Source organism: Sceloporus occidentalis, unplaced genomic scaffold (assembly GCF_023333645.1).
Source record: "Sceloporus occidentalis isolate IW3139 unplaced genomic scaffold, rSceOcc1.0.p SCAF_126, whole genome shotgun sequence".
Taxonomy (NCBI): domain Eukaryota; kingdom Metazoa; phylum Chordata; class Lepidosauria; order Squamata; family Phrynosomatidae; genus Sceloporus; species Sceloporus occidentalis.
Window position 1 is genome coordinate 853,069 of NW_028317106.1, and position 23,265 is coordinate 876,333.

Below are 23,265 nucleotides of genomic sequence, written 5' to 3' on the forward strand. Positions count from 1 at the left end.
AAATAAAGCAGTTTTGGCTCAATGTGCTTAATGTTGAGCTGTCTCCATCATAGCCCAATATGCAGATGAAATCATTTGCATATTTGTCTGTTTACTGCTTGAAGGCCAACCCACCCAAATAGTCAAAATGCAACGTTTGAGCTCCCTGTGCCGTTTTCTTTACTCCTTATGTCGTTCTAATTGCTGATTTTGTGGTTTTTTTACATATTTTTTAATGAAATGTCCTTCTTTTGATGTTGAGGTTGACTTGTTTTTCCGAGATGGTATATTTTGAAAGTTCTAAGAAGCTGTTTGTTTATTGTTCACGGTAATTAGTTCTCCGAACACAATTAAGGTCGGACTCCGGGGGCCCCGACGCGGCCTTGGGATCCATGTCTCAATGATTTATTTTTTTCTGTTTGTTTTTTAGAGACTTAGAGGTGTTCATACACGAATACGTTCCATGTTGTATGAAGCCGTTATGTCTCGCTCTCTACCATTGTCTCCTCTAACGTTTCGCCCAACGTCAGCCCTCCATCGCTGCTTTCCGAGACGCTTCCCCTTGCAAAGTACTCCAGCTGGGTGCTTCTCTGGGGGTCCGACTCCGCGGTGACGTTAACGGTCACGTGGAGGAGCTGGACGCTGCTGGGCCTCTTCACATCCTGGTAGAACCCGTTGCTTATTAGGTATTTTTTCCGCGGCGGTTTAGAACGCTTAGTTTGATGCCTGTCTCTGTTCCCGATCAGACAGTTTTGGCAGGGGACATAATGTAGCAGGAAGAGATTCCATTGCTTCTGGAGCTCTGCTTGTACCTAGCAACGGAGGAGATAAGAGAGACGTCAAATTCCCACCTGAATTATAAAGTATTTGCCATTCCTGGAAAAAAAAATCATCTTCCTTGGCATTCACCTCGTATAATAATTCTAGAAGACTCCTCCGATAAGTCAGGAGAACCCCGCTGGAGTAATCTGGTGTCCCCCTCCCCCCCTTGGCCCAGCCGTAACTAACTCTATGCCAGTAAATGTCAAACAGGTCTCATCGTTATTACGTCTGACATGTCAGAGACCGGAGTATCAATATTCCGATGGATTGTCCCAAGATGTTCCAGAATTCTGGAGGGTTGTGTTCTTTCCCCCTTGGTCTGATTATAGCCCATAACTGGGATAATTCAATTTCCCACCACTTTCTATATTCATTTTAATATATTTTTGAATAAATGGAGATTTTAAGTCTTTTTGTATGATTATTAGGGATTTAGTTCCCACACTGCATGCCCTCATATATTTTACTAGGTTTTTTGGGGGGCAATTGCTTGAACATTTAATTCGTGCTCTGCTTTAACGTACCTCTGCGTTTTTGAAGCAATATAACATGACAACCAGGAACCCCTAGGAAACAAAACAGGATGAATGCGTTAATTTTGTACGTACCGGGTGAAAGTCAAAAAAACATTTTATTGACCAACACTTAGTAAGATGTAAAGTCACGTAACCTTCCGAGATCTCAGCCGTCCCCTCTTCAGGTCTTGAAAGCCTAAGTGACTACATCTTACTAAACGTCGGACCCTGAAAGGTCATGCAACGGTATCCGTTTTTTGGTGGAGAGCCGCGCTTTTTTCGGCGTACATCTAATCCACCCCCATCCCCTATAGCGCCTCATCTTTAAAAGGCAAGAAACCAAACGGTCCCTTTTTTCCCCAACTTCACCTCGAAGGATCCCATGGTGAGCTCGAGGAACAGCAGCGCCTGCTTGGTGCGACCCTCAAACTGTTCGTTGTTAATCAGTATGAAGAGCAGCTTGTGCGTCCCCAACAGAGGAATCAGTATAAGGGTCGCTCTGGCCAGCCTTCAAATAAAATTCAACGTATTAGTTATATACATATTTATATGGTTTTTATATAATATTAAGGTCTAGAATTAAAATTCACTTCAATCCAGTCAAATATTTATCACGGTTTTATTAAACATTCCGTTTCTTCCTTTCGTTGAAGTCATTCTATAATAGAACGTTCCGCAATAACGTTACTGTTGGGAGGTTCTTCTTACGGCGTGTTTTCCCGCAGTGCACCGGGTCTCTCCTTCCTGATTGGCTGATCGATATGTATCTATTTAGACCTTTCGAAACTTGGAGGACTCATGGGAGAGCCTCGAGAACCAGCTATCCATTTTTTATACTCTAAAATCTCTTTACGGTGAACATTTAAAAAAAAAAACCAAAAAAACAATAATTGCAAAATAAGTGAAAAAACTAGGTTTAGCAAATTAAAATCTCACGCTTTCTCATTAGATTCTCCGGCATTCGGATTTTACTTCTATTTCCGGGGTAAACTGTCCATTCTGCTGCGGCATTGAGAAGATTTTTATTCTTACCGAAGTTTATAATCTGTAGACTTCACCTGCTGAGCCTTGAGCTTCAAATGCAGAAGTTTTAAAATCTTGAGAAATATAATGAAGTTTATCTGCAAAAAAAGATTAATTCTAATAAGTCAACATATTGACATCCGCACAATGAGTTCTGACCTAACGAGCTGTGTTCTACTTACTAAAATACATAGTAACATCGGCCCTTTAATGATCCACCAGATCCCCTTTTTTTCATTTCTCCCCCAGCACCTAAAAGGGGAAAATAAAATGTTAAATCGAGACAAACCCCTCATCCGAGATGCTCAGAAATAGAATTTTATGGTTCTTATGATCATTGTTTTAGCTTTCTGTTAACATGAAGACCTTTAGCCCGAGGAGTGAATGCGACTTCTGGATAACCAGACAAGGTTACGTTAGAAAGAAGTGTAGTTGTGATTATCGTGCCTCGGGAGCTGGAGGTTGTTACAATATTTAAGTTTGCAAAATGATATAATATGATATAATATTGCCATATATTGGATACATTTAGAGCAGTAGAGAAACCCTTTCCAAGTTTTTTTCCCTCTACATGCAATTCCCATGTTGGCCACACAGGGGATGTCTTGGATAAAAGTTGGCAGCATCCAGACTGGATCCATTCTGTGCTCCTTAGTGTTTTAAGCATTCCTCTGTGTCTATTTATTAAGGGGTAGCGTCCAAAAACATTTGTCGGGTTATTCGGCTGTCCTACCCCTTCTAACCTGCCCTTACCGAGCCTTATTGCTTGTCCATAGACTTTAATAGCGAACGGCTCCACCAGAGAAGGAGAGTGCAAAGCAAATGTACCTTAAAACCCACAAATATAAATAGTTATTTTTGTTTAAAGCACTTTTTGAATGAGATATCTCAGAAAAATCCAATCAGACTTTTTTTTTTTTTTTTCTTTTTATTTAGCAGGAATATCCTTGCATTTTTTTTTTTTTTATATATATAATTTATAAAGCTGCATTAAAATGGCTAAATATTGTTTTTTATGCCTTTTTCCTGGTGAAAAGTATTAACTCCGTGTGTGTGTTTCTCGCGACTGTATTACTATCCAGAAATATATCAGATCCTTTGAAGTCCTCTTATCCAGCCGGTTCTGCCATTTGTCTGCCTCTGATTTATGGGGGGGTAGTTAAATGATCGATATTTACACCGTGTATGCCGTCTTTAGGGAACGGATAATGCATCATTGTGTCGTTTGGTTCAGAGGCAATCACTGTGACCCAAAAATCAACCCCAACATCTCAGGAGACATCATTTATTATACCTAAATTCAATAGGTTATAGGGAATTATTATTAAAAAACATATTTACAAACATTTCAGAAAGTACGGTAATTAATAAAATTAAAACGGCAAAATTAAAATGTAATGCATTTTTTTGTGTTGGGTGGGGTATTTTAAGTTTTTTTTGTTTTTTGTTTTTTTTTAAACAACCTGTCCTTAAATTTAAAAAAGAAAACATGAATCACTAGAGAATAAAGTGTCATGTTTATGTTTTTATTCAAGATAATGTACATTAAAAAATAATTGGGTGTAGTTTTGTGCCCTAAACGCCTCTCCCATAACACGCGACATCTTCACACTCACATTCCAAGAAAAAAAGTAAAAACTTACACGTTATTTTCGAGGTACACTCGGGCTACGACCCACGGCGTCATAAAGAGCAGCGGGCAGACTGCGGAACGTAAAGAGAAAAAAAGATTCTTAAGCCACGCATGAAAACTCTTGGACCTCTAGATTTTTTGGGGGGGGGTTTAACTTTTTGGGGATTTTGTTTCAAAACTGAGCGCACAGGAAAGTCTTCAAATCAGGGCTTCGCTCTAATTTTCTCCTCTTTATTTAAAATTACTTTTGAAAATGACATACGTGTTTAGTTCTAAATTATTGTGGGGTTTTTTAGGTCAAAATAATAGAAGCTAAATATTTATTAAGATATTTATTAAGTGAAAGTAATTGAGAACATTGATAAATGGTGTCGTGGTTTGTCCTGTTAGTTCCAGGAACCCTGGCCTCGCGCTCTGGGTCCACTGCCCACAGGGGCCGTTTATACAGAAGATTAGTGGCCTTGAGAGAGGACAAAATCGTATATTAGTTTTAAGGGGGAAAAAAAGCATGAATTTTGTGTCCCAAAATATTTGGATGACCTCTCGTGTCTGATCCAAAGTGCGGACGTCATTAAAGCCCTAGATCTCAAAAAGAGGGAAGGTGGTTTTGGCCAAAAAAATCTTCTTCTTTTTTTTTTTTATTTATTTTTGGAAAATTTTATGATAAACAGATCTTAAAGGAAAAAAAATCCTTTTACGTTAATTAAGAAATGAGTTGAGAAAGTTAGGAGAACCTGTACGCGATGTTCTGTCGAAGGAGTGGAAGCTGCCAGGGTTTTAATTAGTTAAAACGCTACTTATTGATGTGATTGATCCAAAAACATTCACCGCGGTTTGTGCGTTTTTATGTTGGGAGAGGAGCTTTGAGGCTTTGCTTTTTCATCGGATTGCGTTACGAGACAGACTTCTCTTTTATCAAATGTTTATGTTGTTATCAATTATTGAGTCAATTATGGTGGAATTATATGATATGTGCATGGGAAATTTTTGAATATTGAATATTCTGTAAATAATTATAAATGGGACCGGTCTACTTACACCACCCAATTGCGAAATATCTCATGAGAAGCCCCCTCTCCGACAGCACCACGGTCACCAGTATAGTGTGCAGGTAAATGCCTTCCACCAGGAGCCAAAAGTAGTTTGTTCCTATGAAGAAATGCATGAGGACCTGTACGACGGTGCATGCCGTCGCTTCCTGGAAAAGGGAGCGGAGAAACGAGACGGGGTTAGTTAGAGGGCAGCGGAGCAGACAGAGCATAAAACAAAAAGATGGCTCGCGACTTTCATACATGACTCAACGCTGTACAGTTGGCAGCCATTCCTGATGTTGTCTTCCCCTAAACTTCACAACTACGCTGGCCAAGATCCACAATAAAGTCTCAGAAATGTTGGTCTCCTACAAACTAGGCCAGTTACCCCCTCGCCCTCATTCCATGCCTACAGTTTGGAAGATGAAACCACCCAAGCCATGGCAATGGCGTCTCTCAATACAGGGCCGTGAACACAAAAACCGGTGGCCTAGAGGGATCACAGGTGGCTTCTAAATCCTAGATCCCAGAGGTTTTCGAGAGATTACAATAAAATCTCCTTAGAGGAGATCCCAGACTATTGGTGGCCACCTGGTCTCTAGTTTGTTGGGACCTAGTCTTTCTTCCATCCCAATCTGGAGGCCGTGTACAGAGTGCGATGGCTTTTGGTGGCCATTTTTATGAAAACGAGTCACCGAGACCTCCAAGTCTCATGGGTCTCCCTCTAAATGCTATCCCATTCTAAACGCCCGCGTCACTCGGTTTCACAGCTCTACACGAGACGACGTCTACCTCTCCTTTCAAATACGTCATCCACCCGTTCTCATCGCTCGGCTTCTTGGCGTACGCGTTCGTGTGAACCATGTCCTTCATCAAGACGGCCACGGCTTTCATAATAAATGAGGCAAACATATTCATGTGGATGTAATTTCTGGTACAGTGGAGTTTTCTGCAGAAATAAATGGTGCGCGCATGTATGCTATTATTTCTCAAACGCCAAGCTGTTCAGCATCATTTTTTTTTTCTGATATTGAGATTTTTGTTTAAATATATATATATAAACTATTCATACTTTCTATATAAACCTCCTAGAATGGAAATTTACACCCTCGCGTCCCCCCCAATTGCCCCATTTTTGTCTTTGCTCCTGGCTAAGGGGGATTTAACACGTCATTGAGAAAGTGGCGTATTCAGAGATACCTCCGGCTTAAAGATGGAAAAACAGAATCATAAATCTCATCACAATGGCTGTAATGGTATTTTTGCGGTAAATCCAGGGATTGTGGGCTCTCTGCTGCTACGGTGTCCGGTTACTCAGGATGTGTTCTGCAAATTTAAACACCGGTTTAACCATTTGCTTCCTACCTAAATATCAGAAGAATGAATAAAGCCAGCACCAGCGTGACGAGGGATATGGAGTACCCGATGGTGTAAGACACGCGGATCAGCGTAAGGAGAGAGTGTTCTTTCTCCTGTCGAGATAAAAACGGGTTTATTAAATTAGAGAGCCTTTAAATACACATAGTAAACATGTAAGATTTTGGATAATGTCTAAACTCTGAGAAAACTTCTTCTCGACACGTTATGGAGAGACGGTTTTTGCCGAACCCTGGATGGTCTTGTGTTTCACTCAGTCGCCCAATAATTGCCTTTGGAACGTCTAGATTCGAGCTTCCCCCAGGTTAGGCGTTAGCCAGGCTTATATAGCTATCGAGACTGTCCGGTGATCAGATGTCTTCTGCCGTGGTCCATGGAGACCCTCGTGTCAGAGCCTGGGGCTCGCTGCTCATTCACAGCCCAAGAAATAGACCCAACTTCTGAGGAGCCGGCTTAAATGTGCGATTTCTAACATAAATCAAAGAGATCTGCCGGGAACAGAAATGCATTTGGAGAGCCACAATCTCATATCAACCAGGCTTGGTTTTCTTTGTTGATTATTTTCAAGTGTTGTGTGTGCTTTCATTTTGAAAGAGAATGCACGGTGTTTCTTCCTACCCTATTCATCTGCTGGGTGGAGAGGCCACGATGAGTCCTTGGAAGATATTTCATTGTCTTGGACATGGGGGCCACCTACGCAGTCAATAATCCATCAGGAAACCTGGATCGTTGAGGCCTGCATGGGTTTCTCAACGATAGAACGTCTCCTTCCGGAACTGGGATTTAAAAAATATACAAAGATTTGTGTGTCTTTGTGTTTTAAGTATCTGACGGCGGCAAATCGTCTTTACCTGCATCATTGAGAACCTGCCTCGCTTCTCCTCCTGAAGAAAAATCCTGCTATTAGAAGAGGAAAGGGAAGGTTGCCGCTCCCGTGGTATACAAACAAGGTGACTGTCTAACTCTTCTGTAATCTGAAGACACTCCAGCATGTTGAGGATGAAGGGTTAGATTTGGCAGAGCAACGGGTCTGCGTTGGTCTCCGGTTAGAGGGTGATTAAATACATTGAAATATCCTTGAAAAAAGTGAAGAATCGGGACAAACCGTATGACATGTTTTGTAAACCAAATAAATCCTTCTTTGTACAAAGACAGATGTTAACGTTTTAAAAATAGATCCAAAGTGTTCTCCGTTTAACCTCTCATTGTGAAGGATTCCATATGGCTGGAGAAGTCCTAAACATCAGCGGGGTTACACACTGCCAAACACCGAACGGCTCCCATTCCTCTTCAAAGAAAGCAGAGCACCGGGTTAACAAAACCCAACGCGACGTATCCAGTGCAACGCAACATATTTACACAGCGTGCTATATGCGTGTGCCATGAACGGGACCTTCAGAGGCTGTCGATGAGGCCAGAAATCCACGAGATCACATATTATAAAATGTAACGTTCTACATACATCCAGCTGGAAGTGACAAGTAAAAGGAACCCCCAGGGGTGAGATCTCAAGTTACCCCTACGGAGGTAAAACAGGAGACAAAAAGAGCGGTAACTCGGCAGAACTGTATATAATACACTTTCCCCACACTGAATTTGCCTGGAAAGGGATATTTCTTTGGTTTGTCATGTGATACATTAAACCTAACATGTCAAGGCCAAGTCGTTTGAAAGGACATCTACCAAGACGGCAAACCGAATTGAAGTTTTAATTGATGATGCGACATGTCACCTTTGTGCTATTTAACGAGGGTCGTTCCCATCCCATCGGCCCACAGTGAATCGGCTACCAACGGTAATCAATCAAAACCCACCATACAAACCATACGAGATGCACATTACGACGCCTTTTACAGCGCAAGATATCTAGACCCCGAAAGTATCTAAAAATTCAGTATAAGAAGAAAAAAAATGCAAAAGGAAAGATTTCTGACTCACATTCTCTTTGAAGAGATTACTATTAGCAGAACATTCCGTGACATCCCGCCAAATGTTTGTGGAGTTTTCCATCGTTTGCCAGACACCCTTGTCGGAGCAGTATCTGTATACATATCCCGTATTCCCTAGAATTAAACACGAGAGGTCAACCCATCGCATCGCATTCATCTTCTGTGTCTTATGTGTTAACATCCTAATACTTTGGCTTTACTCGGTGAGAACGTGGCCTCTCTCTCTCTCTCTCTCTCTCTCTCTCTCTCTCTCTCTCTCTCTCTCTCTCTCTCTCTCTCTCTCTCTCTCTCTCTCTCTCTCTCTGATCCATCGGCTTCGCGCATTCAGCGTAAACCATGGTTTTCAAACAACAGATATCGCTCGTATCAGAACTTTCACCCTCAATCTACATTTCTCATTCAGAAATCTCGCCGGGTGCCAGGTTCACCACTTCTGAAACTTCTGTTTGTTACAAAGTCTCTGGAGATCTGGAACCGTTAACGATGGCGGAACATTGGAAGCCCTCGATGGACAGGAACGCTAAGCTATTACGTTGTAATAATTGTTGGGTTTTACGACCCTTTGGATGATTGGCTACATAGTGATTATTTTTTAGTGTTTATGAAATAATCCATACCTCGTTTGCAGTCACACAATGGGACCGTCACACGGATGAGGGTATTTAGTGTATATGAGTTATGACCCGATTCCTGGCCATGGACTTCTCATCCCAACTGGCAATGCTTTTACCGTTGACATGTTCGGTATCCTACAGCTTCGCGTCTATTGTGTTTCTGAGTCTTGTCGCCATTGGCTAGGACCGCGTCTTAACCCTTTGGGTCTTTAGTACGTTTCTAGCCGTGTGTTTATTATATGGCCAATTACTGGATGCAGATGGAGGAAAAACATTCCAAGATCTTGCTTCTTACACAAACCAGACCTCGTATGACCATATTCTGTCATATCCCCCGTACAATGATTTGTGGATAATTTCAGGTTATTTGTTTTATAACGTATAAAAAAATATATAATTTATTTTTATAAATTGACTGCAAATGCCCCTATACCAAGGGCGATGGAGATCTCACCAAAACGGAATTGACTTTTATGTGTGTGTTCTCATGTTAAGGGGGATTACATATAATATACACGCGTGTGCGGCTTGCGCTAAAGTTGTAAACAAAACTTGGTTTAGAGTTTCGGCCTTGGAGCTTTTTAAATCAAGGCTCGTAAAACATGTTTGTCACCAAAACAAATCATTTTTCTCATCGTGTTCGCATAGAGCTTGTAAACAAGGGGAGAAACGTTCCTTGTTCTTATTAGATGCTGCGATGTGTTTGATTAAACTAGACCTTCGGAGATTGATAAAATTACCGCTAGTCCCCTGGGGCCACACAGGTGAGGAACACGCGTGTTTACATTTATATACAAGCGCACGTGTTCGGTAAGCGGAAACAGATTGTACGATGACGGGAGTTTGTTTAAGCCACGTTAGCTCGAGCCGTTCGTTAGAAGTCCTCGGGTACCACAGATCCTGCGTATATTAATGAGATTGCATGGAGGTTTGGGGAATCTATACAGACGAAGGCACTTTATATGCAGTAACATGCAAGAAGTATCTTTTTTTTTTAACCCCCAAAAAGTATAATTTTGAGCAAAGATTCCATGTTTTCCTTTAAAACTAAATTTGGAGATATCTTAAATCATGCATTTTAATGAGAATAATTTATGAAGATATGTGTAGATATACATTATCCTATACATGAGAGGTTTTAGGGTCGGAAAATGGGCTTGAATACAAAAATAAGAAACAAATATGGCCGCCAGGTGGTCTGCGCGCGTCCACGGATCCCCAGTACCTGTTTGGTCCATCCACGGTAGATACCACGGGCAGGGAACTGATATATTTCCTGGCGGAGAGTACGGCCAACAGGCGAACTGATCGAATGTGCCGTTGCAATATACCCCTGCGAAGAAAGAAGAAAAGAAGTCGGATTCGTTGGCTTTGTGCCGCGTTCTTTATCCATACAGCAGGGCTAGGGCTGAATAATGGATTAAAACCAGTGCCAAAAGGCAGTTTATCTCTGAAGTGTGGTGGACCTTCATCGAGGCCAAGCTTGGTGGGGACCGTTTTGGAATCCCAGCCATGGATAATCATGAATTGAGGAGACCAGATCAGGCCTCACCAAAGGTACAACATGCGCTTGAGTCGCCCAACTCTGAAGGCTCTTCTTCTAGGATGACAACCTAGAACCCAATAAAGAACAGAATATACAAAGATATGATGGGACATCCTGCCTCTTTCAGGGCCCCCGACATCAATATCACGTTTTTTTCCCATCATGCTCTAAATTTATGGATAATCTAAGTGCAAATACCGCAGTCAAATCTGGAACGCGGAATGAAACGGCGTATAGACTTTACTTGTTGCTTTTTCCAAAGGAAATCCCTGCTTTGATAGATTTTCCAGAGCGAGGATCGTGGACCATACCATTTACCCTTCGAGATTTGGAGAGGATGCTTGCGGGGGCATTTTCCTGCCTCTGTCACGCATCTCGCTTCACAATTCGTCTATGCGGTAGGATCTCGTCGGTTTATTTTTGCAGAAGCTCTGGAGGGAAAGCTAACCCTGAAATGTGGCCACGAATGATCGAATAGTATGTACTAAAAACATATGCTGAAATGTGCGGGCGAGAGGCACGACCTTGGGCTTCTGTGGCCTCCTCTCCAGCACCGGGTTTCCTTTCTGTCCGGAATCCATGCGTAGCCCGTCTCCAGTATGTTTGGGCTGGGAACCATATAACCTCTCGTTTTAGAGTTCATATTAATGTGATGTCGTTTGCTGATGTCACTTTGACCCTCCTGCAAACTCCCTGTTTAGTGGATTAGCCCCGCTAATCATATTCATAGTAAGATTACTGACGCTTATGGAAACTCCGTTCCATAAAAACATGTCTTCTAGGTCCAGAGGTCCCTCCAGAACCACAGAAATCACCCCGTTTGTTACTCATTCACCTTGGATCTTGTATGGTCAGCTATCGTGCTGCCTGCACGATACGGTGGACCCCTATGTTTTCCTTTTGTGTATTGCCATTGGCGAGCGAGCCGCGGCAGTTTAAGGAAAGTAAGCGCTTTACAAGGGGAAAAAATACTTGAAAGATAATGAACAATCTACATTCACGAGGGCTCATGCGTACGTGACGAATCCGATCCTCCCTCGCCTTCTAAACGCTCCGCTACTGGATTTTATCGTTTCGTGAAATGCCGCCGTTTTGCTCCAATGCATCCACAGAAATGCTGACGAGGAAATAATTTTAAGACACCCCAATTGGGATTGACGGATGCGCATTAACGGCATCTCATAGATTATTAAGGAATTTATTATAATAGAACAACAGCTCCAAGTCGGGATTATTTGGCGAAACAGGAAGTTGTGCTGCATCCTCTAAATCATTGAATACGGACTTAGATTTGAAATGGGGTAAATGATACCGTTTTTTCAGCATTTTGGGTAATACAGTAATACACACTATATATATGCCATGTAACGTTAAAACAAAATATGGAATCTTGGGCCTGAATTAGGAAAAACGGTTCTGGGGCCAGGTTTTACACTATGGGCAGTTACCATGGAAACCATAGTCTTTCTGTAGATTACTTCATGTTTGCTCTAGAATTAATCTTTGTATGGGGCATGCTGCTGTGGGTAGAAGTGTATTTAAAAGCCATGACCCCCCCTACTGGGTTTAATGGAGTAGTCCAAAGGTGTCCCCAAGCAGTACCTCTGTAGGTGGTTAAACCCGGTAGCCTCAAAGGGGTGGCTCTTCCAGAGACAAAATGGCTCCGTGCATGCAGGGATTCACCATCTTAACTCTTTCACGATTACATGTGATCTGTCGCTGATCTCCAATAGTTATAAACTGAAGTTGTTTTCCATCGCTGGGCGTTTCACCTTGAAATTTCTATATTAGATTTTAAACTCATAAAGAATAAAAAATGTTCCTGCGCGTGAGAGGATATTTTCCTCGCTCTGAAACCATATTCTTCTCTTATTTTTCTTGTAATCAGGATGATTAAGTAAAAAAAAAAAAAAAACCTGCTAACGAATTGCTGGGAGTCCTGCCATGCTTGGGAGTTTGTTTTTTTCCTTTTCTTTTGTGATTCTCCCACTCACACCAGGTGCTGCCTGAGAGTTCTGAGTCCGCTTCTGCGTATATAATGTGCCACACATGCATCCCTCGCCAGTTTGCCCCCCCGTCCCGTCCCAATTACCCCCCCGTCCCGTCCCAATTACCCCCCCTGTCCCGTCCCAATTACCCCCCCTGTCCCGTCCCAATTACCCCCCCTGTCCTGTCCCAATTACCCCCCCTGTCCCGTCCCAATTACCCCCCCTGTCCCGTCCCAATTACCCCCTCTGTCCCGTCCCAATTACCCCCTGTCTCGTCCCAATTACCCCCCGGTGGTTTTATGCTAGACATGAGGAGAGACGGAGGTAGGAATGTAGGGGCCGATCCATTGTGCAGAATTTAACCCTGCGTGGGGTAGGCATTAGGCAATCCTGGACATGAGATAAGACCAAGGACCAAGCGCGGTTTGAGCTCTTACTGTTGCCGGATTAGATGAGACGAACTGCCCCTATCCAATGGCAAATTCTTTGAGAGTGGGTTCCATATTAAGTAAAGTCAGGGGGGAAAGAGCAGATCCTGGGGCCCCAAAATACTTACACGATGGGGACCTCCTGCTGCCGGCGACCCCCTCCATCCAGCAAAACCACTAGCACTTAATTGATTTCGGGAAGGGGTATCCAACCTGTAGGCAGCTGCCTAATTCTCTCTGTTCTGTTACATTGTATTTAAATCGTTTGATCACACACCGTACCTTAATCCATTCTGGGCGGAACGCGCAGCGAACCTAAGAATTTTATTTTTAAGAAAAAGTATATATCGTTTCTGTACCACATCGAAAAGTAGAAAGATCGGTGAATCTGCACGTTTCCTGCATTCATCAATTGTATTTTTCTCATCTGACATCATCCCTCTTACCGGTTGCCAAAGCGCGTTCTCGTTCCAGCCGCTCCGTGCATTCCTGCTTATACTGAGACCACTTCTTCATGGTGTTCTTCAGCATGGACCCCCCGACCTGCAAAAAACACACAAAATACTTCGGAAAAAAACACAAAACAAAAACTGAATTAGACGAACGATCACGTTCCCAACGTGGGAGTCCTTTACTCAGATGTGAATCAGGCAAATGGTTTGAATGTCAGACGCAAACAGATTCATCAGGCGTGCGATCAGGAATAAAAAACAAGACCTTCCAATTTTGGGGCGTTTAAAAAATAATCATCATTATAATAAAATAATGAAAAAATAAAGTAAAATAATAATAATAATAATTATATATATATATATATACTGATATTACTTAAGCCATGTTCAAATTCCCTCACTGTATTAGCCTCAACCACTTCTGCTGGGAGACTGTTCCACTTATCTACCAATATTTCTGATAGTTGAGATCTCCATGGCCGCTGGGCAGAGATGGTAGGATTATGCAAATTATCCTTGCAGTGTATTTTAATCGTGTATGGTATATACCACTTAAATATACGCAGAAACAGCCGCGTCGGCCCCCACCTGAACCCATTCCTTCTCGTTAATGCGTTTAGCAAACTAAAGGTATTTCGCTGCAGAAAGCGCTGGACGGATGAAAAATGGAGCCGTTAAAAAAAGCATGGAAATTCAATTACCGGATTTTATAAATCTCCCCTGTCTTCTCCTCCACGCCATCTCATGGAAGATCATTTACAACATGCGCATAACCCGGCCTTTTCCCTATTTATTAAAAATATGCTAATAGTTTTTAATAATAATCATGACCCCCCCCCTCCCGTAACGCCGCTCTGTGGTGTGTACGTCGTATCAAGTGGCTCGGGCCACACGCCATCGAGAAGACGCAACGCAAATCTTTCCTGTAAACGCAAACTTGATATAGGCAGTTTTTTTTTTTTTGTAAAATTTTTTGGAATTGAGAATTTTTTAGATATATAGAAAGTATTTATAAATAGTAATACTCCTATATATCCCTGCCCCTCCACCTGCCATTCCACCAATGATAACGCCGTCGCCTGCAGTTAATGGTTTGATTTTCGTAGCCCCCGTGTTAATTTATTCTCAGGAATTATAATCCCCCGACATGGATGTTTGGAATATCTATCCCAATGCATATAAATACTTTAAGTACCCGAGGTTTCATCATCCTTCACCAAACACATTTTTCCTACTGTGTTAGAGGTAAATATCCCAAAATGTACCGTGTGAGATGAAACATTTATCGCGTGGTAATAATATTTATAGGAAAGGATACAACGATGTGTAAATATCTCGTGCGGAAGGTGCTGCGCCCTTTACAGCTCCCAGCCAGTGGGCCCCGGATACGCAGCAACAAAAGAAGGGGCCGCATGATCAGGCCTGGATCATGCTAGTGGGGCATGATCACCCTGTGGCCAGTTCCCTATAGGTCAGGGTCATGGTGGGGTGGGGTTAAGAGGTCCTTAAATAGGGACGTTTTCTCTGATCCTCTACCTTTTTTATAAAGCAGGAAGGAGAGGCAGAAAGAATTTTTTTACCCTCCCAGTGTTTTTTCTGCCGGTATTTGGTGTGGCGGGGAACTGAGGTTCCCGTCAGGTTGTTTACGGTTGGTTTATTCATGGTACGGGGTGAAATTGTCGCGGTTTTCATCCGAGGTATGGAATCCGTGGGTATTGTGAGTTATGGCGGGCCTTTTTTCCACGGGCAGGGTCCCATGGGAAAGGGAGGGCCTTCGTTTACACCACGGGCTAGTGCGGCTTTACGGCCCGTGGTTGGTGTACGCGGCAACATGTTGGTGTGAGTTACCTGTGATGAGGTATCGATGTTATGTACGGTCGGTGGTTGTAACTTCCTTGGTTTTAAAAGAGTTAAATCTGGCAGTTTATACATTAAGATTGGAGGTTACACAAGTTTCAACAAATGTATGTTTTTAAGTTTAAATAAAGTTTTACGTGTCACAGTACTTACCATAAATAAAACTGTGGCCTTTCAAAATCCAATCGGTGTCTGTCATTATTTATATTCTTACATTCTTAACATGACCCACAAATGTATCCAGTGCCTTGATCATGACCTTACGTCTGCAGAGGACTTTAGAGGTCATCGATCATTCAACGCTTCCAAACGTTATAGACGACTTACGGCACAACTAGATGCGTTTAACCCGGTGAGGGGCTTTAAACACGCATGGGATAGGCACGCTGCTATCCTGAATATTGAGAGGGTGGTAGATGAGTGGAACAGCCGCCCAGCAGAAGTAGTAGCGGGTAATACAGTGAGGGTATTAAACATGCACGGGGTGCTCTTTTTGATGAATGCGTAATAAAATCCTCACAGCGGGTTAGAGATACTCACAGAATACTTTAATATGCAGTCGTGGGGCTACCAGGCTGTATCTTAACAAAAGTTTTTTAAATTATTATTTTTTTTTATTTTATTTTTTTTTGTCTTCTGGCTTTCATTTCCTATTTAAAAACTTCTAGCATTTATTCCACTTCCCAACAATTTATTTGATTTTTTTTTTTTTTTTTGCCCCAAACATCAGGAATGCACGACATCGCCGCGTAATTCTACATATTTGAAATAACACAAACTTTTCCAACAAACCTTTTTTCCCCCCCTCCTGTTTGTTACATCAAAGAGATGGCCGAGGATACGAGCAGTAAGTGCGTCTCATTTTCTCGTCCCATTATCCTAATAATAATAATTAATGGGGAACATCAGAACTTTTGATGTCCTCCCGTTGGCTCCCAATTAGCCTAAAAGCTCTCGTATTATTAATTATTGTTTCTGTTATTACAGAACTTGTTGCAGTTATTTGGATGCTCGCCACCGGCCGCTAAAATGTAAACAACTCCCTAAATGTATAAACTTCTGCGCGTCTGTTTTTTCTCAAACTTTAAGATATTATTAATACCAAAAATGTACAAAAAAAAATAAAAAATACAACATGTAAAAAAAAAATAAGAAATGATTACCTGGACGTCACAAATCAAATTATATTATACAAAAGTAACATTTCTTAAATTCTTACAAAAAAAAAAAAAAAAATTTGCAGAGAAAAAGTTTCTTCTACACCCACAAGAAAATCTCATTTATACTCTCTAGCCCGTTAAGCGCATGATCCGTTTTATTCTTTCTTCGCATTAAAAACAACCTAGAAGCTGTTATGAAGTTTTTTCCAGCGTATGGCAACAACCTATCAGTGCCTGCTTTTATGTCAGATGACAAATGTTTCCATTAAAAATCATAAATAGGACGACATTTAAACCCATTTTCAGATAATTAAATATTATTTTACTAAACTTTGCACAATAATGCATTGTCGGCACTGAATATATTGGCTAAAATGTATAAACGCCTTTTTAGCTGAAAAAATGAAAAAAATACATCGTGTATGACTACAGGACAGCTGGCACGAGATACATTTATGGGCTGCAACTGTAAAATTAGAGTGAATTTCTTGGTATTTTTTGGATATTTTTGGATTCAGTTTTTTTGGGGGGGGGGGGCATGTCGTGTTTAGAATAAGATTTCATTTTTTTTGCTTTTTGTATCCGTTAAGACAGTAGCGAGAAACGGCCGCTATAATTAAACACAGATGTGCGTCTGGAGAAAACCTTTTTTTTTTCTCTTTTTCTCTTTAAACATCTGGCCACACCGTTTGCCAAATTATGCCTTTTCTTAGCATAACTGACAGGGCTGTGAATGCCGAATTCTGCTCAAAGCTCGGGGGAATTTATTCGCGTTTTCAGCCGGTACAGAGAATGGTTAATACTTTGTAATAATCCTAATTTCAGGTTTTATAGTAAATTAAAATAATCCTGATTTGTGTTTTAATCATTTCATCATAAAACTACCATTTCCTGAAACCAGGGCTTTTAATAACGCGTTATTTTAAAGGCTGCAGACTCTTCTTCCCATGCGCGGACGGGACCTGCAGGCTATGGTTTTGGGATGGCCGGTCCTAGAGGTTTGTTCTGAAATCATGTTCATATAACGCCCCGTGTGCTCGCGTTTCACCTCTGCTGATACTTTCTCTACACTTGGCACATAAGTCACCGGGAACGCTAAACATTTACAAGATATCGGCCCAAACGCATCAACAAAAAGAGGACATCTGCACCTTTTTCATTTTTTTTCTTGCTCAATCGGAAAATGATGTGAAATCCGCACTCGCTGTGATGTTGGAGAGTCCAGATCTTCTCACCTACACCTTGTAAACAGTCAATCCGATCACACCGAATCAAACCCTCTACTGTATTAGCCGCTACCAAATCTGCAGGGAGGCTGTTCCATTTATCTACCACTCAATAACGTGAAACGCCCTTCAAGTCCATCTCAGCCTCTGACCCTCTAGTGTTAGATTCCAGTCTCTTGTTTTTAACTTTTCTCCTCAGTCTCTCTCTCACTCTTTCTCCTCTGTCTCTGACTCTCTCTCTCTCTCTCTCTCTTTTCTTTTCTCTTCTGTCTCTCTCGGTTTTCTTTTCTCCTCTGTGTCTCTCTTCTCTCCTCCATCTCTCTTTCTCTTTTCTCCTCTGTGTTTCTCTCGCTTTTCTTTTCTCCTCTGTGTTTCTCTCGCTTTTCTTTTCTCCTCCGTCTCTCTTGCTTTTCTTTTTTCCCTCTGTGTCTCTCTTCTCTCCTCCATCTCTCTCTCTCTCTCTCTCTCTCTCTCTCTCTTTTCTCCTCCATCTCTCTCTCTGTCTCTCTCTCTCTCTTTTTCCTCCCCCAGGCCGCACCAGTCTTTCCTGATCACGTTCACCCTGCATACTGTTCCCCGTTTCCATCATAAAATGACATCTTGTTTCTGGCCTAAAGAATTTACGTCTTCGGTTCCGTTCCCATGAAACCGGTGCTTTTCCGGCAATTTCCAACGCTGCGATGAAACCCCGAACGCTAAGAGGCCGTTTCATGCGCCGTTAAACATTTACATCGCTTGTGTATTTCCAGCCATGTAGGTTTTTTAGAAGTCCAAACCGCAGAAACTTTGTTTCCGTCATAAATCTCTCCCGCGTTCTAATTCTGATAAACAGAACGTCGCTTAATCCCACAAATTATCTCCCACATTTCATAAATATTGTGATCCCGCACAGGACTTTGCAGGAATAAAATGTAAATCTGTGATTTATTCGTTTTAATTTCTAATCTACCTCTTAAACAAAGAGCGATTTCACATTACGGGTATTTATAGAGTTCCAGCCGATACTCAACTCAATAACGATAACTTTACAGTAACATTAACTCCGACAAGATACGCTATCCGCAATAAATTAACGCACGTTAGGACAGATTAGTACAGAAGAAGAAGAAGAAGGGGCCCTGATCCCAGGAGCTTACAATCTCTTTTTCTGAATAATGCATTTCCTATGCTCCAGTGCGCTCCAGAACATATACAGTAAAGTCGGTAAAACGTGGGCTCGTTTAACCTGGGCTTGATGAAGCGTCGGTGGCGTTGAGTAGATGGAAGCCAGGAGAACTCAGCCCAAGAAGTCAATGGAAGTGAACTTTGCAGAGTATCAGAATCAGGGGGTCTTTCCCAGCGTGAGGGGTATCGGGGTTTACTCTTAGGTTCTTGCCCATTGCATTTTGTATAATGGGGTCGATGAATTGGGGAGAATGTAAAAAGAAAACTCTAGAAGCATCCGTTCTATTGGTTTCCGCTGGGAATCTAGATCTTGAGTGAATTCTCCATGTGGACGCCATTAAATATTTAAAGAATGGAGAACCCCCCCACACGATTATTGAGACAAATGCAGCTCGGACCAACTGTGTTTCCGAGCCCCTTTCTGCTGAATGGCTACCTGAAGACTTTTTGAAGAAGACTTAAGAATGTCGGACCTGAATCCATCTTTCTTCCCCCCCGGCATGCCCTCTGTTCCAGGCTCTCAGTATTTCTTCTTAAAAGGCTCCTCGATGGGGATCGTAAAGTGTCATTTGATGCATAATTTGTAAAGCCATCGTGGTTATCAGTTGTATTTATTGAAGACCTCTGTGGTCTCCTCTTCCTGTAGCTATTAGATGGTGAGCAGATGTTTGAGCCGGTAGAAGATGTTTGGTAAACACTTCGGGTTACCTGGCAAGGTGTTTTATTAGTCCGTTGTGATGGGTTTGGAGATTTCTTTTAACGACATCTGCCCTTAAAAAAAATATATATATTTGGGTTTTGGGTAATTGCACAATTCTGATAGATGTTTGGCAGATCTGGTTTCTCGAGTCTGTAGAGCGTCCTCTGATTCACTTGCTTGGATCTCCGCGTCCGAGCGTCGGCGCTCCGTGTCCTGGGTGGGGTGATTGTATTTTATGGTTTCTCTGTAACCCCGTAACGTATCGGCGAGTGACTCATTGCCGATCTTACTAAGTAAATAGGCCGTTTTGAGTTATTGCTCGTTATTAAGCATCCAAGTCTCTGTAAACAGATGATAAATTAAGTGCTTGTATAAACCTGCTGCTTGAACGCTCCAAATGGAGACGATCGCCAGTAAAATAAGAAAGCATTAGTTATTAAACACGTCAATTCGGGCCGCACGCTTTAGAACTCCCAACAAAACGGAATTGTGCGTTATTATGGTAAACGGTATAAGATCATGCGCTGACGGGAAGAGACGGAGGTACAAATGAGTTCATTCATCCAGATGCCCTCTTTGGCCGCAGGCATTTCACGCATCGAAATAAAATGGCGTTCCTGCCTGGCATGCTGTTTATATGGCCAGGGCAGGACTGGGGATGAAGCGGTGGCTCGCGCATGTCATTGGTGGCCACCAGCCGGTGGATGGGTATGAGAGGCCACGCGCTTTTATGCTCATGTAGTATATAGCTGCGCATGACCAGCCGGCGAAGCCACAGATCGCGTGGGTATGAAACGATGTTAGCCGCTGGCCCAATGGGCAAGCGCCTGGAGTGCCAGACGGCCATGTCTTTGGCAGACACCTTAATATTGATGCCATCAGCCATTTCCTCAAAAGATAAACTTTACCGTTCAGCTTGATTGTCCAAAAGGCCGGTCGTCGCCATGTTTTTTAACTTCTAAGACCAAGAGCTTTTTATCGAATGGCTACTCAAACACAGGGGGTGATGGGGATTTTTTCCGTCTTTAGTAGACTTTCCATCTGCAGATTCTCTATAGTTCAGAAACATTCTTTTACACGCAGCCTGACCGCTAGGATTTATTGGGACTCGTTTCACATCAGTCATTACGGTCTAAGTTCTGTCCAAACAGGATTTGCTTCTGCTCTTGTAATGTAAGTGGAATATCGTTATTATTACCCGCCGGTCAGAGAAGAGTCTGAAAAAGGCAACGTTTTAACCAAAAAAAAAGTGAACAAAAACATCTTTAGGAATAAAAATGGGGGTCCGAGAATTTCCCAATAGGCCAATCGGTGCGGTTCTTGTTGACGCGGCCTCTAATCGCCGGGCGTCTTACTGTTGCCATTGTGATGGAAGATTTCAGCTGAATTTGGGTTGATTACAGAGCGTGGCTTAATGGGGGAAGGGATCCTCTATAAGATAAAATAAATGGCCTTAGGCTGATTTTTTTTCATTTTTTGAGACTTTTTTTCCCCCCATACTCAGCACTCCTAGTCTATTATCGACTTCAATAATATTTATTTTGCCAACGTGGAATCTCGACGTCGTTGGCCAGCTCATCCTCCAACGCTAGCGCAACAATATATCATATTATAATAAAAGCCCCAAAAAACTACAGGGTGCCTAAAAGTAACTGGAGATCTTCCCTTCTCCCCATAAATCTCAGCTTATTTATGAGGCACCTTTTTGTTGCATTTGGAGCAAAAACTTTCCTAAACCCGTCCGTGCCGTCCCACTCATCGCTTTCCGCTGACCGTAAATTCTTATCTAGATAACTTTCTTGAAGTTTTTTTTGGAGAAAAATCCTGAATTATCTTTGAAACGTGTCTTTAAGTAAATTTAGTAATTTCCAAGAAAAGGGTTAATGGCACCTGACTAGATTGGTAAATTTTTCGTTCCTTCACGCAAAACAGAGCTTTAAGTAATTTAAACACTTTATGATTTGTGTCTCAAACACCACGCTGCCTGCGCCGCTTTAGGTATTGTAGGAATTCTGATATATATCACCGTTAAGAATGCAGGCAACGACTCCAACGTAATTCATATTCTGGACTATGACATACTGTCCAAAAATACATATCTATATAAGGCAGCCCTCCGTCCGCTTCACCTCTGATCCTTCAAACATTATTTTTATTTATCATTTCTTTTTAATTTATCTTCCAAAACTCAAAATTTAGATATTTTTACTTTGGTGAATAAATGGCTTCCGCCCTGTAATTTTTAACACATGCAACAATTTTATTAGGAAATATCAGGCAGAGGTTTGTATTTCAATATTTAATCAAATTAAATAAAAATATTTATTTTTTGGTCATTTAACACATTTAGAACAACTTAACTCCAAGTTTAAAACATAATAATAATAATAATAATAATAATAAAATATATATATATATTATATATATAAAACAATATATTTCAACAAGTAATATCTAAACTAAAAATGCCTTAAATAGACCCCATAAAATCTATAATCCCATCAGAATCTTAGAAAGTTCTAACTGATATTTTGTGTCGCATCCTATAATGTAGAAAATAGAACCCTGTCGCTTTAAATAGTCACCTGCTCATTCCGGGAACGCACATTTTTTTTTATTTATTTTTTTTAGTCTGGCTTAAAAAAAGGGAGCCGTATTATAAATTCATAAGTAACCCTTTGTAACCTTTGCACTATGATGCAGCGTCTTTGACACAAAAAAAAACTATTACTGACCACAAAAGGTTTCCAGATAAAACCGAGAAAACCCTCCGCATGGTGAGCAGAATGAGTTTATTTCGAGCCGCAGACAATGAATGAGGAGAATCACGAAATATATACAACCAGATCAATGTAATTAGACCCCAAAAAAAACACTTAATAAATAAAAAAAATAGCTAAACAAAAGTCAAAATGTTATAAAAGTTATCAAAATAAAAAATAGGAAACATCTAAGTAAATTCTAAAATATTTTACAGTACAAATATCTCGTGGCAGGCAGGGCAAATACCATTCAACATCGACAGGACAGAATCTTTAAAAAATATATATTTTTAATAGGTTTTAAGGTTCTATTTTGGAAGCATTATATAAAATTAAGTCAGATTTTGATTCCAATTATTTAATAATTAAAATAAGCTTAATGAATCTTACTATTGTCATATAAGGTGCCTTCATAATTATTTTAATTCCAGTTATTTTGTTTTTAAATCAATCTAAAAAGTTTTATGAATATTGTGATTTTTGTATAAAGTCCCCCACTAGAAAAGATCGGTTTTCGACTCGATAGATAATGCAGGCTAGAAAAGTCCTCGCGGGAATTTGCCACTTCATTGTACCTTATGGCAGTCTTCTCTTTGGCTCCTTGAACCTCTCTGCTGTCTAAGAGACATCCCAGACGCGCGATGGAACGCCAGAACTCTTCTTACCTGTTTCATGGGGAGCAGCACGATGAGCAGGAAAGCCGTCCTGTAACCGCGCTTCACGTCCGGCCGTCTGGAAGATGCCCCCATCCTTTGTCGATTGCCACCGCCGATAGTTTCCTTTATGTACTATTTACTCTGCTCTGGGTTCAGGACACCGCCAAACATTTGGAAATGACACATTTACAAGCATCGCTAATGTTCTTTTTGGCAAAAAAAAACCCCCTTTACAATAACAGAGAAGCTGTGGCTGATTCCTCCGGCTCTCCGCGAGTCGTAAAAAGCTTTGAAAACATCTGCGTGTCGGTCTGGAGCGGAATGACGCAGCGCACAGCCCGGATCGCACAGCCCGGATCGCAGCCCCTGAGTTATGTTTCTGG

General features: G+C 41.5%; 1 protein-coding gene across 1 annotated transcript; it reads right to left on the reverse strand.

The window, feature by feature from the left end:
• Positions 1 to 458: 458 nt before the first annotated feature.
• Positions 459 to 22,975, reverse strand: LOC149281909 (glucagon-like peptide 2 receptor). Its single transcript, XM_089498816.1, has 10 exons — positions 22,892 to 22,975; positions 13,352 to 13,448; positions 10,169 to 10,276; positions 8,319 to 8,443; positions 6,369 to 6,475; positions 5,796 to 5,952; positions 5,011 to 5,170; positions 3,983 to 4,043; positions 1,686 to 1,824; positions 459 to 791 (listed from the first exon to the last, which is right to left on the reverse strand). The coding sequence occupies exons 1-10, from the start codon at positions 22,973 to 22,975 to the stop codon at positions 459 to 461; spliced, it is 1,371 nt and encodes a 456-aa protein (XP_089354942.1).
• Positions 22,976 to 23,265: the final 290 nt, after the last annotated feature.

Coding starts and splice junctions, on each gene's coding strand:
- LOC149281909 (XM_089498816.1), bottom strand. CDS start 22,975: ATGGGGGCATCTTCCAGACGGCCGGACGTGAAGCGCGGTTACAGGACG. Junction 5,953..6,368: donor TTCATTCTTCTGATATTTAG/GTAGGAAGCAAA, acceptor TTATTTCTGCAG/AAAACTCCACTGTACCAGAA. Junction 5,171..5,795: donor TGACGTATTTGAAAGGAGAG/GTAGACGTCGTC, acceptor TCCCTTTTCCAG/GAAGCGACGGCATGCACCGT.